The sequence below is a fragment of the Bison bison genome, unplaced genomic scaffold (genome assembly GCF_000754665.1).
Source record: "Bison bison bison isolate TAMUID 2011002044 unplaced genomic scaffold, Bison_UMD1.0 scf7180017864495, whole genome shotgun sequence".
Taxonomy (NCBI): domain Eukaryota; kingdom Metazoa; phylum Chordata; class Mammalia; order Artiodactyla; family Bovidae; genus Bison; species Bison bison.
In genome coordinates, this window is record NW_011495054.1 from 11,824,841 (window position 1) to 11,840,524 (window position 15,684).

Sequence of the window (15,684 nt, forward strand, 5' to 3'; positions counted from 1 at the left end):
TTTTTTTTTTTTTGTTTTTTTTTTTGCATTTTTATCTTGTGTTAGTCCAAACAAGCCACTCTGTATCTCTCTCCGTCTCAGCCTAGCTCAGCTTCTCTCTCTCTCTCCACAGCCCCCAAGCCCTCTCTCCTTCCCTCTCACTGCTCCTACCTCTCTCTTTCCTCGCAGGGAGAACCTGGCCCCAAAGGAGACCCTGGTGAGAAGAGCCACTGGGTAAGCTCTAGCCCAGCGCTGACCTCCCGCTGCCCCCCTGCCCTGGACACTCAGGAGATTATATGGGGGTGGGGGAAGCCCATCCAAATCCCCTTTGCAACCTGGTCTCCCGGGGCAGAGCCTTGCCAGTTCTCAGCCCTTGCCCCCTCCCAGCACCCTGTCCCTCCCCAGTGGGCAGGGCCAGCCTTGTAAGCAGACCTATACACTCTGTCTTCGTCCCTGTCTCTGTCTTCTCTCTGCGGCCTTTGCAGGCCAGGGTGACCCTGCCGCTTCCTCCTGGGTGGTTTGGGCTGACCCAGTCCAGACTGCATGCCCTGCCCCCATAGCCCTTCCCAGCAAGGGCTTTGGCTTCTGCTCCCCTGTCTGCAAAAGAAAGGGAAGCAGGAAAACAATACCCACACAGAAGAGGGGGCCACTCCTGGCCCACTGGCCTTAGGAAAGCCATGAAGCACAGGAAGGGAGGTGCAGAAACACCGAAATACACAGGAGCCCTTTGGTAAAAGGGATGGGGCTCTGGACACCACCAGAAATGGTGGTACAAACGGTACACATTGGAAACGGTGAATCATAGGAAGGGAGGCCTGGAAAGCATCATGGACCCAGTGTACATGGTGAATGAAGTCAAGGGACCTAGATCCATTGTACCCAGAAGACGTACAATTAACATGAGATCCTCAACACCGTCACATACACAGGAGACCCATGAGGAGGGGAAGGAGAGGCCTAGAAACTGTCATACGCACCAGAGAACCATGGAAAATGAAACAAGGAGATCTAGAAACCACCGTACACAAAGGAAGCCTAGAAACTGTCACATGCACAGAAGACATAGGATAAACGGGAAAGGGGACCTAGAAGCCTTCACCGTCACGAGAGGGAGTTGCGGTGAATGAATTTCAGGGCCTAGAAATCACCGCCCCCCACCAGGAAACATGGCGGAAGCACCAGAAGCCCCACGATGCAGGGACCTGGAAACCACCACTGCTATAGGAGGCGTTTGGAAAATGGACGGGATGGGGGCAGACAGGAGAGGCCACTGGGGCGTTCTTCTGGAGGCTGGCATTGTGCCCACCTCCCTCCCCCACCCACTCCTGGTGCAGTCTGGCTGGGATGCCCTACTTCCTGGCAGGCGCTAGTTAAGGAAGACATGGGGAGCACCCAGCTCCTGCCCCGCCCTCTCTGCTCCTGATTGTGGGTCAGTGATGGATACAGCCGTGGGAGCCCCCCACCATGCACGAGCCCTCCCCTGTGTCTTCCCATGACTCGTGGGGTCCTGCTACCTCTCTAGCAAGCCTCTCCCAGCCCCTCACTGCCACCCTACTCGCTTCCCCACCTTCCACCCCCTAGTGGCTCCAGAGCCTCTTAAGCACACTGTCAGCATGGGCATGAGCTGGGCTGGGGGTCAGCTAGACCCAGGAGATCCCAGCCCTCCGGCTCCTTCACTGGCCTCTTCAGAGGCCTGGGGGAGGTGGGAGAGGTGGGGTGAAGGCTGAATTAGGCTGGGCAGCCCCATCCCTATATGGGGGGCCCAACAGGAAAACAGATGCCTGAGCTCTCTCAGAACAGCCCTCAAACTCAGAACCCCCTTTGGGAGGGACTCCCCCCGCCATGAGGTAGCAGGGCCCCTGCCCATCCACCTGCCTTCCCCTCACCTACCTGCTCTCCTGTCCCTGCTTGCCGCCTGCCTGGGAGGGGACCTGCTGGGCTGGGGGATGCATGAGGCTCTGGGGGCTGGGAGGGCCAGCTCTGTTGGGGGCAGGTGGGGATGAGGTCCGCGTGGGGAGGGCTCCTGTACCCACACTCCACCTGCTAGTCACCACTTGGTGAAGCTCTTGCAGCCATTGACTTGTCTGTGGCTCAGCAGTGACACCCAGTGGTCATGAGGATGCGCTGCAGGCACTGGCCTGTCCAGACCAAAGCCCATACCCCTTATTCAGATAGGAAAAACTGAGGCCCAACTCCACAGAGTGAATTGTTGGCAGAGCTGGAACTGAAGCCCAGGCTTTCCAGCTCCCAGGGCTTGGGGAACCAGCTAACTTTCCCCAAGCACCTCCTTGGTGGTGCCAGGCTCCAGACTGGGCACCGTGGACACAGATGTGATTTGGACACAGTGCCCACCCTCAGAGTGGTCACAGCAGGAGTAGGGGGGAACAGACCAGTAACCAGCAGTGACAGGACAGGGGGAGCTCAGCTGTGATGGCAGGGGGCAACTCAGCATCTTCTTGGATGAGGAGACTCAGGCTGAGGCCTGGCAAAGGGTGTTCTGGCAGAGGAGAGGAGACATCGTGTGCAAAGGCCCTGGGGCGAGGGCAAGCCTGGGGTGTCTGAGGAGCTGCAAATACTTGGAGCGACAGAGGGTGACAGGCAAGGAGTGAGACACGAGTCAGAGGCTTTGGGGACTTAAGAGGCCATATTGAGGAGTGTAAAGTTTGTGCTGTAGGCAGTGGGGAGCAACGCGTTGAAATGTTAAGTAGGGGAGTGATGTGGTCAGATTTTTGTTAGTCAAAGATCCCTCTGATTGCCACATGGAGAATGGATGGGAAAAGGGAGCAACGTGGGAGCAGAAAGAGAGACTAGACAGGAGGCTGTCCTCGTCATCCTGGCAAGAGGCTGTGGGGGCCAGAACTGGGAGGGGGCGGAAGATGGACAGATGTCAGTGGAGCTGAGAGACACGTGGGTGCTAGTCTGGCTGTGGAATGAGGGGGCGAGAAGTTAAGGGAGATGTTTACAATAGAGAAAGACAGAAGACAGCCAGGGGAAGCTGGCCCTCTGAGCTTTCTCCGTGGAAAATGGGGAATGTCTGTGTGACAGCTAAGGGGCTGTCCAGCAGGCTCTGGACACTCAGGCCAGGCTTGGGGGCACTGGGACATCATCGGTGCAAATAGCAGGCCACTTACCCAGAATATTTTTCTTTTGCATTTTTCCCCCAGGTTTTTACTTGGAAAATTTTCAAATATAGAGAAAAGTTGGTTCAGTGACTATCCTTATGCCCTTCTTCTGGACTGACCAGTTGTTACTGTTTTGCCATGTTTGTTCTTTCAATCTTTATATACTTATAGACTTTTTTTTCTTAATCCATTGGAAAGTAAGTTGCAGACCTCATCTGCATCTCCCCCAACACATCAGTGTGTGTCTTGAAAGAGCATGGATGTTCTCCCAAAGAGCCACAGTACCACAGTCACCTATAAAGCAAATGGCAACCCACTCCAGTACCCTTGCCTTGGAGAATCCCATTGACAGAGGAGCCTGGTAGGCTACAGTCCATGGGGTCGCGAAGAGTCGGACACACAGAGTGAATTCACTTCACTACCTATAAATTTTACCAGTCATCTCCAAAATGCATTTTGTAGCTGGTTTAAAAAAAAAATCCAAGATCAAATCAAGATTCGTGTATTGCATTTGGTTATCATGTCGCTGCTGCTGCTGCTAAGTCACTTCAGTCGTGTCCGACTCTGTGCGACCCCATAGACGGCAGCCCACCAGGCTCCCCCGTCCCTGGGATTCTCCAGGCAAGAACACTGGAGTGGGTTGCCATTTCCTCCTCCAATGCATGAAAGTGAAAAGTGAAAGTGAAGTCGCTCAGTTGTGTCTGACTCTGCGGCCCCATGGACTGCAGCCTACCAGGCTCCTCCGCCCATGGGATTTTCCAGGCAAGAGTACTGGAGTGGGGTGCCATCGCCTTCTCCTGTCACGTCGCTAGGTTCTTCTAATCCAGAACAGGTCCCCTGCCCTTCTCTTCCTTCTCTCGAGTTTGTCTTTTTGAGACTGTCCCTCCATCTAGATTTGCCTGACAGTTCCCTCAGGAGGAGATGCAGGTGAACTGCCCTCCGCCAGCTGGGGAGGCGCTGCCCTCTTACTGCATCTCACCAGGAGACGTGTGATGTCAGCTTGTCCCACTGTCCATGCTCCAGCGGCTCAATGTGGTTCTTGAAGGTCATCCACTTTTAGATGCATGTAATACTTGAAGAGGGCTCACTTCAGGGCGACCCCCCAGGCTCCATGGCCAGGCAGTGGCCTGAGAGTAGTCCCATCCATGTGATACGGACAGGACAGCCAGATCACAAGGGTCAGTCCTAGCATGGCCATGGACTCGTTCAGAACAGCCACGTTGCGAGGACTCTTGGTAGATGTTTTGTGTGGGAAGAGCTACCTTGAAGGTAGCAATTGTACCAAGATGCGTATTATACTTCATCCCTTCATTTAATCTGCACTGAGGAAAAGGACTTGAGAGAGACTCCCAGATGTGTCAGGGCTGGAGGAGTTCTTGCCGTCCTGTTGCTTGGTCAGAATTAACATCTCTACATCCCGGAAGTACCTTTAGTCTGGACTAGGAAAGAGGAAGGAAGGAGTGAGGGAGTGTGGGGTTCTGACAAGACCATGGGCCTTATGCTAGGGGGAGGAAAGGACAGACAGACAGACACTGGGAAGAAGTGAAGGTGAGGGCCAGCTGGTGGTCCCTGACCAGAGCCCTGGGCAGCGTCAGCACTACTTGAGACAGGAGACCCTGGAGCAGGGAGGTCCAGGGGAGGGGTTTGAGGGGTGCTGGAGACTCAGCTGAGACAAAAGGGCGGGGCTGAGGGCTGGGCTCCCAGCCATATGTGCAGCATATGGACCTGGAGCCGTCAGAGCCCTTGGGAGGAAGGGGCCCAACAGGACTAGGGAAGGGCGCACCTGGGCCTGGACTTCAGCCTTACCAGCATTTTAAGCCTAGCTTCCCAACAGTGATGCCACTCAGACATCTTCTGATTTTACTCTGATATATTCATTTGGACATGAGTGGGAAGACGATTGGAAAGTAGCCTGATCCCACTGGTGGAGTTAATTAGCTGACACAAACACAGTATTGAAGGCAAAACTGAGTCAGTTCAAAGACTGCTAAGTAAACAAGAGTGCAAGTGGCCCAGGGATGTGGCAGGAATCCTGCGGATGTTGTGAGAGCAGCTGGTTTCAGGCAGCAGAGACGGAAGAGCGGCTGGGGCTCTGGGGCAGCCTCCGGGCAGGCCCCGGGACAGCAGGAGTGCCCCTGCAGACTGGGCTCCCCCTGCCTCCAGTGCAGCAAAGATATGCAGGGCTGTGGGCAGAGAGCAGACAGCTGGGTGGGATCCTACCAAGGGGGTTGCTTCTGCCTGCCTTGTCCCCCTCCTGTCTTCTCCGAGTCTTGTTCCAGCTGTCCGTGGGCCCTGGACTGTGGCAGGTGGTGAGGGGCTGCGGGTGCATGTCCAGGGTGGGGCATGGGCCTCCAACAAGCTTTGCAGGGCCCCCCTCCCCTGCCCTCTTCACGGCTGCATCTGTCTCTTTCCTCCACAGGGGGAGGGGTTGCACCAACTACGCGAGGCTTTGAAGATTTTAGCTGAGAGGGTTTTAATCTTGGAAACAATGATTGGGCTCTATGGTGAGTAGAGACAGACGGACAGACAGCCCAGCCCCCACCCGCCAGCCTTCCCCAGGCCCTCCAGGGTGGAGCTGCTTGGGCCCAGTCAAGAGGCCGGAGAAGGTACCTGACCTTCTCCAGGTGGGGACGTGAAAGGTCAAGACCACCCATCCCTCGATGACTGGTCCCACGAGTCCACAGGGGAAGAGGGGAGCCCCAGAAACCCGGGCCCCCACCCCTGTGGTCAGACCTGGGGCTCCGGAAACTGTGGGTAATGTGGTTTCCAGGCCTGCAGGGGTGCCAGGGCGGACAGATTTTGAGTCTGAAGGGAATGATGGGCAACAGAGCCAAGCTCCAGGGTAGCAGAGGATTGTGGGTAAAGAGCCAGACTGCAACAGTACAGGGGATTGTGGGTAATAACGTCAGAACCCAGGCCACCAGGAGGACTATGGGCAATGGATCCAGACTCCAGACAGAGCCAGTGTGCAAGTCCATGGGCCAGCAGGTCACAGGGCTAGACTCCAGCAGGGCAGGGGACTGTGGGTGACATAGCCAGGCTCGAGTCCCAGGGGATTCTGGGTTATGTACCACCCTCCAGCTCTGACCCAAGAGGCACTCACTAAGCAGGCCCTCCTGGTCCCAAGGTGCCCCATGAGTGGGCTGAGAGACCCTCCCCCAGGCAGTCATCCACCAGTTCTCCACCCATCTGGTCACTTGAGGAGCCAAGTGAGCCCCGTCCCCACTTAGAAGGAGAGAACAAGATCCTGACAGAGGCTCCTGCCCCTCCCCTCAACTCCCTGGCCCAGCCTGCCCCCGGAGGCCAGACTCGCACCGTCTGCTCTTCTCGATCTCCCATCAGGCTCCTAGCTTACAGAGCTTCCTGCAGCAGCAGGCTCAGCTGGAGCTCCTGGCCAGACGGGTCACCCTGCTGGAAGCCATCATCTGGCCAGGTAATGGCAGGGCGGGCAGGCAGGGGCAGCCCCTGCCAGGAAGGGCCTGGGAAGGGCCTGGGGACACAGACGGCACCTCCCAACACTGGATCCAGACTAGCAGCCCCCACCCCCTCTTCAGCCCTTCCATCCGGCCAGCAGACGGTGTCTGGCACAGAGAAGGTTCTGGTAACTAGTTCCTGAGTGATTGAGCACCTGCTCTGTGCCAGGTACCTCGCTGGACAGGTTCCAACAGATAAGAGAGACACAATCCTGCTCTCGTGGAACTTAGGGAGCTGCTGCGGGCAGGTGGGGAGGGGAGCCCTGGAGCTGGGTGTTAAACCCAGGGTGAGGAATACCCCAGTGGAGTGAGTACTGGCAACCAGGAAAGCACGGAAGTGCTCCTGAAGCAGGCTGGGGCATGGCAGAGGGCATCTTGGGAGAGCTTCCGGAAGGAGGCATCTAAGTGGAGACTTGAAAGGCCAGGATCGGGGGCAAGTGAACAGGCAAAAGGCATTGCATGGCCAAACGCCGAGAGACCAGAGGGAGCCCAGAGGGACTGCTCTGTGAGCTCGCTGAGGGGTGAGAGCTGGGGCTAGACGGTCTGGCAGGGCCCCGCTGGAGAAGGTCCTTGAGTGTAAACATGACAAGAGGTTAGCCCCACCTGGCTGACACAATGGGGCTGAGGAGGCCTACCAGAGTTAAACTGGAGTCTGTGGCGGCCCTGGAGAGAGGCAGGGATTGACTGCCCTTGGGGCTAACCCTCTTCTACCTGCAAAGAGGCCCCAACGGCCACTCTCCTCCCAGATGTCCCATCTCTCAACGCTTCAGTGCACACGGCCTCAGACATCACACGTAACCTCATGTCTGTCCTACAGATGGGGAAACTGAGGCCCCCAGCAGGAAGGAGAGCTAAGGTCAGAGCTATCTCCTTCATTTGGCAAAAGTGTAGGGCACACCAGCTGCGTTCTGGGTCTGGGCAGGTGCAGAGGCGGGTCTCAGGGTACCTGCCTTGGTGGCGGAGGGTCTTCAGCATCTGCAGAGGTGAGGGGCGTGGGGAACAGGTACGCCAAAGGATGTGTGTGAGGGGAAGCCTTCCTGCGAGATGGGACCCTCACATTAGTCATGGAAGGCTCCGAGTGCCAGGAGGAGGGGAGAGGACAGCCCCCACAGAGCCCCACTCTCCAGGGGTGGGAAGGTGTGCGGGTCTGCTTCCAGAGCTGCTCCTGCTGAGCCACATGGCTTCCCCAACTTCTAGAAACTTCTCCAACCATCTCCCAGACCTTCTCTTCTCCCAGAGGAAGGACCAAGGACCAAATCCCAGGCTCTCAGCTCTTTGTCAGGTGCCCCCCCACCCCCCTCAGGAGGACTGGGACAGGAGCCAGAAGGGACACACTGTGGCCTTGACTCTGCTCTGCCCCTCCTTCAGCAGCCCAGGGAGGAAGTGCCAGGCACCTGGCAGGGCCCATGTCCACTCAGTGTGGCCTGGAAGGGGGTTGCGGGAGGAGGGGAGCAGAGGAGATGGAACCGTCCCCACTGCTCCATCACATACACCATGGCTACAGAAGACCCAGATGGGCTCGTGTTTAGACTGTGATCGACACCAGTAATAGTAACAGCTGTCACACAGCTGGGCCACCCGGGCCGGGGAACTTATATTCAGCATCCCCAGTCCTTGTAACATGCGTTCTAGGTGGGCAGTACCATGCCCACCTCACAGAGGAAGAAGCACAGGTTCAGAGGGCTCGTGACTCCCGCAATGACACTGGGAGAGTTGTGAGCCCCTGGGGTCCCCTAGGTCTGGCCTAAAGCTCCAGCTCTTCGGGCTCCATCAGCAGAGGTTCCCCGACCTCTCTGCTCTGCTAGGCACTGAGGGGGGCCCAGGGAAAACCTGAATTTGGTCATGTCAGAACAGCATTGGCCATGACAGAACAGCATCTCATGACTGACTCACAGCGACCAGACCTGCAAGAGTTGAAAACACACCAGCCTTGTGACTATCAAGACCCAGTATTTACTGTGAAAACCACTTTCCACTCCTGGTCACCTTACACACTTCCCAGGAGTGTGACTCCAGCAGTGTCACCCCACATTCCCCTGGGACTTGCTCAAGGCCGCACGACTGGAATACGGTGGGGCCAGGACTTGGCCTGAGCTGATGCTGGAACCTGAGCTCTGGGCTTCCCTCTCCCCGTGCTCCCTGGTTTGGGGCACAAACTGTCCCTTGACTGTGACTGCAGATACCTGTCTGCCCCGAATCTCAGCCCAGAGGTTCATGGGACACAGGGCCAGGATACTAGACAGTTATGACTATGAGGGTGCAGCCGCTTGGCCTTCAGTGTGAAGCTGATGCGCAACCAGAGTCCAAGTGTTGGTCCTGTGAACAGGGTTTTGGAGGCTCAGCCAAGTCCTCCATCCTGGGGCTCTCCCTCTGGAAAAACAGCCCATCCTTCCAACTTGCCTATCCCCTCATTTGAGAAGGACTGAGGTGATAGTGACAGAAGGCTTCCTGGAGGAGGTAGGTCCTGATCTGGGTTCTGAAGGATGAGTAGGAGTTTGCCAGGTGGGAAGAACGCCAATTATTCAGTTTTACTTTTGGAGGTCAGCTAATTTGCAGGTTGGGGCATATGTCACCATAGCCGAATCAGAACTGACTCCAATAATTACTGGAGTTGCCCAAGGCCTCTGTATCTGGACCATCCCCCAGGTTTTAGAGATCAGACAACTGAGACCCTGACAGAGGTCCAAAGCTACACAGTAGGTCAGTGGCAGAGCCTGGCCTTCTAAACCCTTCCCCACTTGGGTCGTATAACTCAAGGAGAGAGAAAGAGTGATGCCTGGCCTTAGTCTACCCAGCTATGAAATGGGAGTGACTCAGGGCACACCTCCACATCCAAGATACGTTAATGAAAAAGCACTTTTTCATGGCGCATCCATTACGTACGAAGCATTTCAGAAACGTGGTGGGTTCATCCCCACCTGTCACAGAAAATCATGTAGAGGCCCTGAGCGCTCTAGTTGGGTTAGGGGATAGTAACTCCCAGGGGGACGGGCACTAACCAGCTTCGCAGACCCCCTTCTTTCCCACAGCTCTGCTTCCAGATGACAGAGCCCCACCCCCAGAAGGCCAAGGGTAGGTGGGTGCCTCACACAGACCTCACTAACCTGGCCTCTCTCCATCCCTCCCTCTCTTCTTCCCTCCGGCAGAACCAGAGGGGTCGGGGGCAAGCCTCGCCAGCACAGGCACCCCCAGCCTCCTGCGGGGCAAGAGGGGAGGACACGCGGCCAGCTACCGGATCGTGGCCCCCAGGAGCCGAGACGAGAGAGACTGAGGGTGGTGGTGGCCCCTTGGGGAGGGCCAGCCAGGCTTCCCTTCCCAGCCTGGCCTGGGCCAGCTGCCTCTGGGGTCTGCCCGCCCATATTTATTAATATCCTCAGGGTCCCTTCCACCACCTAGGCCTTTGGGTGGGGGTCTTGGTCCTGGCACCCCATGCACGTCTGCTTCCTATGAGGCTGAGCAGGGACCAGGGCCTGAGAGGGAGGCGTGGCCCAGGTGAGAGGTGAGGCCTTGCTCAGGGCCCTGGGCCTCAGTTTCCCTCTGTGAAATGGGGTGATGCAGGTCTGCGGGGGCCGGCAGGTTTGGAGCTTCTGTTGTTTGGAGCTGCCCAGCCCTCCACACGCCCAGGGATGACGAGGGTGGGCAGTCTCACCTCCCGGCTCCCCAGCCAAACCTGGGGGGCCCATCTGTACCCCTCCTCGTTTTCTGGTGCTGGTTTCCTGACCCTGAGGTCAAGCTACCTGATCTGACTGGATGTTCAGGGCCCTTTGTGTCACTTCTGACCCCTGAACCCTCAGTCCCTTCCATGGTCTGGGGGAGGGGGCCACCTGCTTCCACACCCGCTTGTGACAGCCCCAGCAGGTAGATGCGTATCAGCCAATAAAGGCCCCCGCCTGACTGCCCACTGGCCTGGTCTGTGTGCGCTCAGACGGTGTGGCCAGGCAGGCCAGCAGCTCTCCTCAGTGGCCTTCACTGTCCCCGAGGGCTATGGAGCCAGGGCTCCCTGTCCATCACCTGGGTAGCCGGGGGACAGGGTAGGGGGGCAGAGCCAGGCATCCAGGAAGAGCACTGCCCTCCTACAGTCGGCCGTTTGTTCACTGCTCGTTCACTCATTCTACCCCGATGCCAAACTAAGAGTCAGACAAGCACTGCCCCACGAGATCCAGGCTGAAAAGTGAACTGTGTTTTATTCTGAACAGTACTGGGGCAGGGTGCTGGGGGGCCACCCTGGACCCCCTCCTGACTCTCAGCAGACAGGGCTGGGGCTCCAACGTCCCCCTCACAGGCTGGGCTTCTTCTCACCTGAGGGCCTGTCTGTGCTATGGGGGCCCAGGACCCTCAGGGTGGGTGGGCCCTTCCCTCCCCTGAGTCACCAGCGCCTCAGTGCCCACCTCCCCGCCGACCAGCAATGCAACGGCCCCCTCCACTCGGCCAGTGGCTGCCAGAGCCACCACCGCCTGCTCCGTGGGGAAGCCCATGCGCTCCAGCTGCTGCAGCCTGTGGCAGGGGAGGGGATGGGAAGGGAGGGTCAGGGCCACCTCCAGCCCCCACAACAAGGCACCCCCCCCACACACCCCACCTTACCGCAGAGAGGAGACGGAGGACTTAGGCAGCCAGAGTGGGCTCTCAGGGCCCTGGGCTGGGCCTTCAAGCAGCGAGGCCTCGATCCCCTCCTGCAGCATTTGCTGGTCCAGGGCTGCCCACAGCGGGGTCCCCGGGGGGAAGCCGGGCCCAGACCAGGCCAGTCCGGCCTCTGAGGAGCCCTCCCAGAGCGGCTGCACAGGCCTCAGGCCTGGCAGGATCGGGGCTGAGCCTTCACTGAGGGGCCAGAGGCTAGGGGAGGCCATGCGGGGAGGTCCAGGGGTGGGGGGCCTGGAAGGGCAGAAGCAGAAGAAGGCTGACTGCCAGCCACCGGCACGGCTGCCACCACCAGGGCCAGTGTCCTCGGCATCACCCTCACCTCACTCCGGCAGGATGGGCAACGGGCAGCTCAGCTGGGCCGCCTGGGGCGGGAAGGAGCTGGAGCGGCCAGCATCCAGCCAGGGCTTTGCACAGGACACCCTCCTGCAGCACCTGCAGCCGCTGCTCCGAGAGCTCCAGCCACCGGAAGGCCCCGGCAGCGTCTGTCTGCCCGGGGCAGGGCGGCTGGTCAAGGAAAACCACATGCATCCGGGGGAAGCCCACGCCACATGCCGGGCCCCGTGCCAGGTGTGTGACGGGCATTCCCTCCTGTCTCCTCACCATGGCCCTGCCAGAGCGGTGTCATCACCCTCATCAGCATGGAGGCTCAGAGAGGAAAAGGGACCCGCCTGCAGCTACCCAGCCGGCAAGAGGTAGTGGCGTGCCTCATCCCTAAACCCATCTCACCCCGATTTGGCAGCCCCCCATCTGCAATCTCCTGAGCCCTGTGGGCCCGCTCAGGTCTGTGACACCAGGCCCACCCCTGGGCACTGTCACAGCGAGGGCAACACGCTCCCCTCTCCAGGATCCGGCCGGGCATCCCCAGTCCTAAGCAACCCCCAGGGCCAGCCTGCGCCCACTGTTCCCTCTGACTGCAGTGTCGCCCCGAAAGGCATTAAACCTGTGTTTAACACACCCGCACCACACCCCCTTCTGGGGCCAGGAGAGCCCCAGGCTCACTTTCACCCTGGCCCTTCACCCTCCGCGCTGACTGCGGGCCTGTGCTCTCCTCGTCTACCATCTCCTCATCTTGCACGGCCTCAGGGTAACTGCCATCTCCACTGGGACGTCCAGGCTAGGCGCCTCCTAAGGCCCCTCAGCTCCCAGGCTCTCCTTTAAACTGTTAAATGGCACCTCTACGTGGCCACGAGCCCCCAGTCACCAGCCCAGAGCCAGAGAGAGGACACTCAGAGATGCCCCTGGGATGCGTGTGAATGAGGGGGCCTGACTCTCATGCCAGTTCCTTCCCTGGCACCCTGGGGTCCCAGCCACGGAACCCGCACGTCCACAGCAGCCCTGGGCCCCGGCAAAGGATACAGGCCAGGCCAGCGAGGAGGCCGCAGAAGAGCTGCAGGAAGGGTGGCTCGGAGCTGAGCAGTGGTGTCAGGGCGAGCAGCAGCCACGGCAGGAGCCATGGTGGCAGGGCCCCCCGGGGCCGTCGAGGGCGAGAACCCTGCCCCGCCAGCATGGCCAGGTGGATGGGCATGTACCCGCAGCCCCCGGCTGCACCGGACACCCCGAGGCCTGCCAGCAGCACGGCCAGCAGCCCGGAGGCCAGCGCGAGCAGGCTGGAGGCGTGTAGGAACCGCAGCGTGCCCAGGTGGCGCTCCTGCTGCCAGCCCAGTGTGGGCAGGAGCAGCAGGCTGAGCAGCAGGCCGGGAAGGGCCGTGTGGCCCAGAGCATGTGTGAGCAGCCGGTGTGCTGGGGGAGAGAAGGGGCTTATGTGCCAGGTTAGGGGCTGTGGCCCCCGAGTCTGGCCCAGGTGTGCCAGAGCCATCCACCAAGCCAGTCTCCCCTCCCGGGGAGCCAGAGCCTGCCCACAGCCAGCACTTTCAGCCCTGGTCGAAGGGACCAAGGGCTTCCAAACACTATGGCTACCCTCCCCACTGCTGCTTTAAGCAGAACAAGCCAGACCCAACAATCAGTCTTCTTAAGAGCAACCAACCATAGGTAAGTCACTTCATTTCTGTGAACATCATTTGAGTTCCTCAAATTCTTGGGAAACAGGTGCTCAGCTCCCGCCAGTCCTCAAACCCCTAGCTCCTCCTCCCCATTTTCGGGCTTAGCTAAAAGCCTTAGTTTAAGGGAAAGCCACCAGACAGGGGAGCCATCTGAAAAGAATTCCTACTCACAGGCTCCCACCCCTGTGCTGGCCCCTCTGCCCTCCCTCCTCGGCTGTGGTTGAGCTGGGCATGCTCCCTGTCAAGGCGGACCTTCCCCGGGGTGCTGGGTCCGACCCCTGCCTGACCGCTGCAGGACGCACGTGCTCCTGCCAACTGGTCTCAGGCCCTACAGCAAATCTCCTGCCTCCAAGCCCCATGTGGCCGGCCCTCACCCTGCCTAGGGTCCAGCAGCAGCTCTGGGGCCAGGACGAGGCTGGGGCCGGCCCCCAGCAGCCACAGGGTGCTCATTAGCAGCATCAGGACAGAGGAAGCGAGAGGTAGTGCCGGAGTCGGTAGGCCAGGGGGGCCTCTGGCATGCATAACTTGGCTGAAGGTGCTCAAAGGTGGCCGTGGGACTGTGTGCTAGGGGTAAAGGAAAACAATAACAACAGTTATTATTGCAGCTTTTATCTGACCTTTCAGCTACCATAGCAATAGCACTGTTTTACAGAAGTAGAAACCGAGGCTGGAGAGGTTGGTGCAGCAACTTGGCCGCATTAGAGCTCAGAGTCTAGCCCCGTGCTTAGCCACTGCTGTCCCCTGTCTATGTGTGACAGCGAAGAGGCCAGGCCCCGATGGGCCCTGAAAAGGCGCCCAGACTGGGGAGCACGGAGAGCAGCAAGTTGAACGGGGACACCAGGGTCCCCAATTTAGGGGGGTTTTGTGCAGCCCCACCAGGGCAAACTGAATGCCATCTTCTGCCTCCCTATTCCCTCTGGCTACAGACCAGCCACCTTCCTCCCGCTCCGCTCCACTGACTTAAGAGCTCCAGGTGGCCTCAGCTGCCCTTGACCGAGGGGGCAAGGCCAGCCAAAGGGCAGGCAGATTAGGGAGCAGGTGGAGCCAGAGGGCTGGAGGAGGGGCAGCCGGAGTCCACACAGTGACACGGGACAGAGACACCCCTCTCCTCTAGCCCTGATCGCAGCCCCTCTGGCCCTGCCCTCACTTTCACAGGAAGATTCCAGGATCCACTCCACTTCTTCCTGTTGTCTACTCCTCTCTGAGCAAGTTTAGAGCCTCTCCTTCCTCATCTGTAAATTGGGGATTAAGAAAATTTACTCCTTGTAGGATAAGAAAAAGGAATGGACTAGGCAGGGCCACAACTCCTGCTGGATAAATGGTAGCCACCCTGGTCGTCCCCACCAACGGAGAGGCCTCAACACGGAAGCAGCTGCTCCAGCCCAGCTGCCCTCAATCGTGCCAATCCCCTGCCCACGAAGCAAGGCTTTCCCTCCCGTGTTCTCCCTCCTCACATCCAGCCTGTCTTCTAAGCCTTGCCGGAATCCCCTCACTCTGGTACCCTAGCATGTCTCAGGACTCCAACTGAGCCGATGTCACAGGAGAGGAAGGGAAATCCCAGAGGTAAGAGGGCTGCCTCATCTGCTCCCTTGTCAGGGGCATCCTTGGCATCAAAACCCACCTGCCACTCTCTTGCAGAAAAAATATAAACTCTTCTGCCTGCAATGTCTTTCGCTTCATGTCTCCAACAGCAAACTCCTACTCATCCTTTGAAGCCCAGCTCAAAGCGCCCCTCGCCCCCACTATCATGGAGCCTACCCTATCTAATGAGTACCGCTTGGCCAGTTTTCTAGGCAGGTGGTCTGAACTGGGGGAGGAGGGATGCTCCTCTCCCTCACGGCCAAGTTTCCCAGGGTGCTCCTAGCACACAGCTCGTGCTTTGTATGTGATCGTTGAAAAGAAAGACACTAGCTTTGTTCCAGGTCCCGCTCAAGGATTTGAATGAGCCCTGTCCTTTGCTGGACCTGGGCATCCGCCTAGGGAGATCGGGTTGAGTCCAAGAAGTCAGGCTGGTGCACTGCCATCTTCCTGCACCCTCACCATCACCCCCCTCCCCCCGGGCTACTTTTACAAGAGTAACTGAACTAGGATCTGAACGCTGCAGAGCTCAGTCTCTTTATCTATAAAATGGAGCTGTGCACCCTCAGAGCCCGCCTACCTCTCCAGGAAACCGGAAGGACAGAATGGAAAGATAGGGACGGGGATGATTCTTCCGGGTCATGGACAGTTGGGCTGGCGGGGGGCGGGGGGCGGTCCCGGGTGTGGGTGAGACTTAGGAGATGTACCCAAATTCCTTGGGTCTCAGTTTCCCCTTCTGTAAAAACAAAGTGTTGGATGAGGGGTGATTAAAAGAGTCTTCGCAACCTCGACCGTTACTGGGGGGTGGGGGTCGGGGGCCTCTCGAGCTGGGCGCTACGTTCAGGGCCTCCCATCCAGCCCACCGGTCTCGGCTCCCTCCCCCGCGGCCGGGCC

The 15,684-nt window shown here is 58.7% G+C and overlaps 2 protein-coding genes across 11 annotated transcripts in view; one reads left to right on the plus strand and one right to left on the minus strand.

The window, feature by feature from the left end:
• EMID1 (EMI domain containing 1) overlaps window positions 1–10,475 on the plus strand; it is a 40,673-nt gene extending 30,198 nt beyond the window's left edge. For 3 of the 7 annotated variants that reach the window (XM_010828720.1, XM_010828723.1, XM_010828718.1), the window contains exons 14-16: window positions 169–213; window positions 6,444–6,534; window positions 9,721–10,475. In XM_010828720.1, coding sequence (XP_010827022.1) covers window positions 169–213; window positions 6,444–6,534; window positions 9,721–9,845 — 261 coding nt within the window. In that variant the 3' untranslated portion in view covers window positions 9,846–10,475. Of the gene's footprint in view, window positions 1–168; window positions 214–5,520; window positions 5,606–6,443; window positions 6,535–9,720 lie in introns of those variants that run through there. The other 4 variants (XM_010828721.1, XM_010828719.1, XR_824230.1 and 1 more) reach the window with 3 other exon arrangements.
• A 257-nt stretch (window positions 10,476–10,732) lies between these two features.
• The window catches only part of RHBDD3 (rhomboid domain containing 3), a 9,740-nt gene continuing 4,788 nt past the window's right edge, over window positions 10,733–15,684 (minus strand). Inside the window, exons 1-7 of one of the 4 annotated variants that reach the window (XM_010828729.1) lie at window positions 15,371–15,678; window positions 14,360–14,444; window positions 13,587–13,776; window positions 12,569–12,952; window positions 11,532–11,694; window positions 11,156–11,443; window positions 10,733–11,068 (exon numbers count right to left, since the gene is read on the minus strand). In XM_010828729.1, coding sequence (XP_010827031.1) covers window positions 10,891–11,068; window positions 11,156–11,443; window positions 11,532–11,694; window positions 12,569–12,952; window positions 13,587–13,734 — 1,161 coding nt within the window. In that variant the 5' untranslated portion in view covers window positions 13,735–13,776; window positions 14,360–14,444; window positions 15,371–15,678 and the 3' untranslated portion in view covers window positions 10,733–10,890. The other 3 variants (XM_010828728.1, XM_010828731.1, XM_010828730.1) reach the window with 3 other exon arrangements.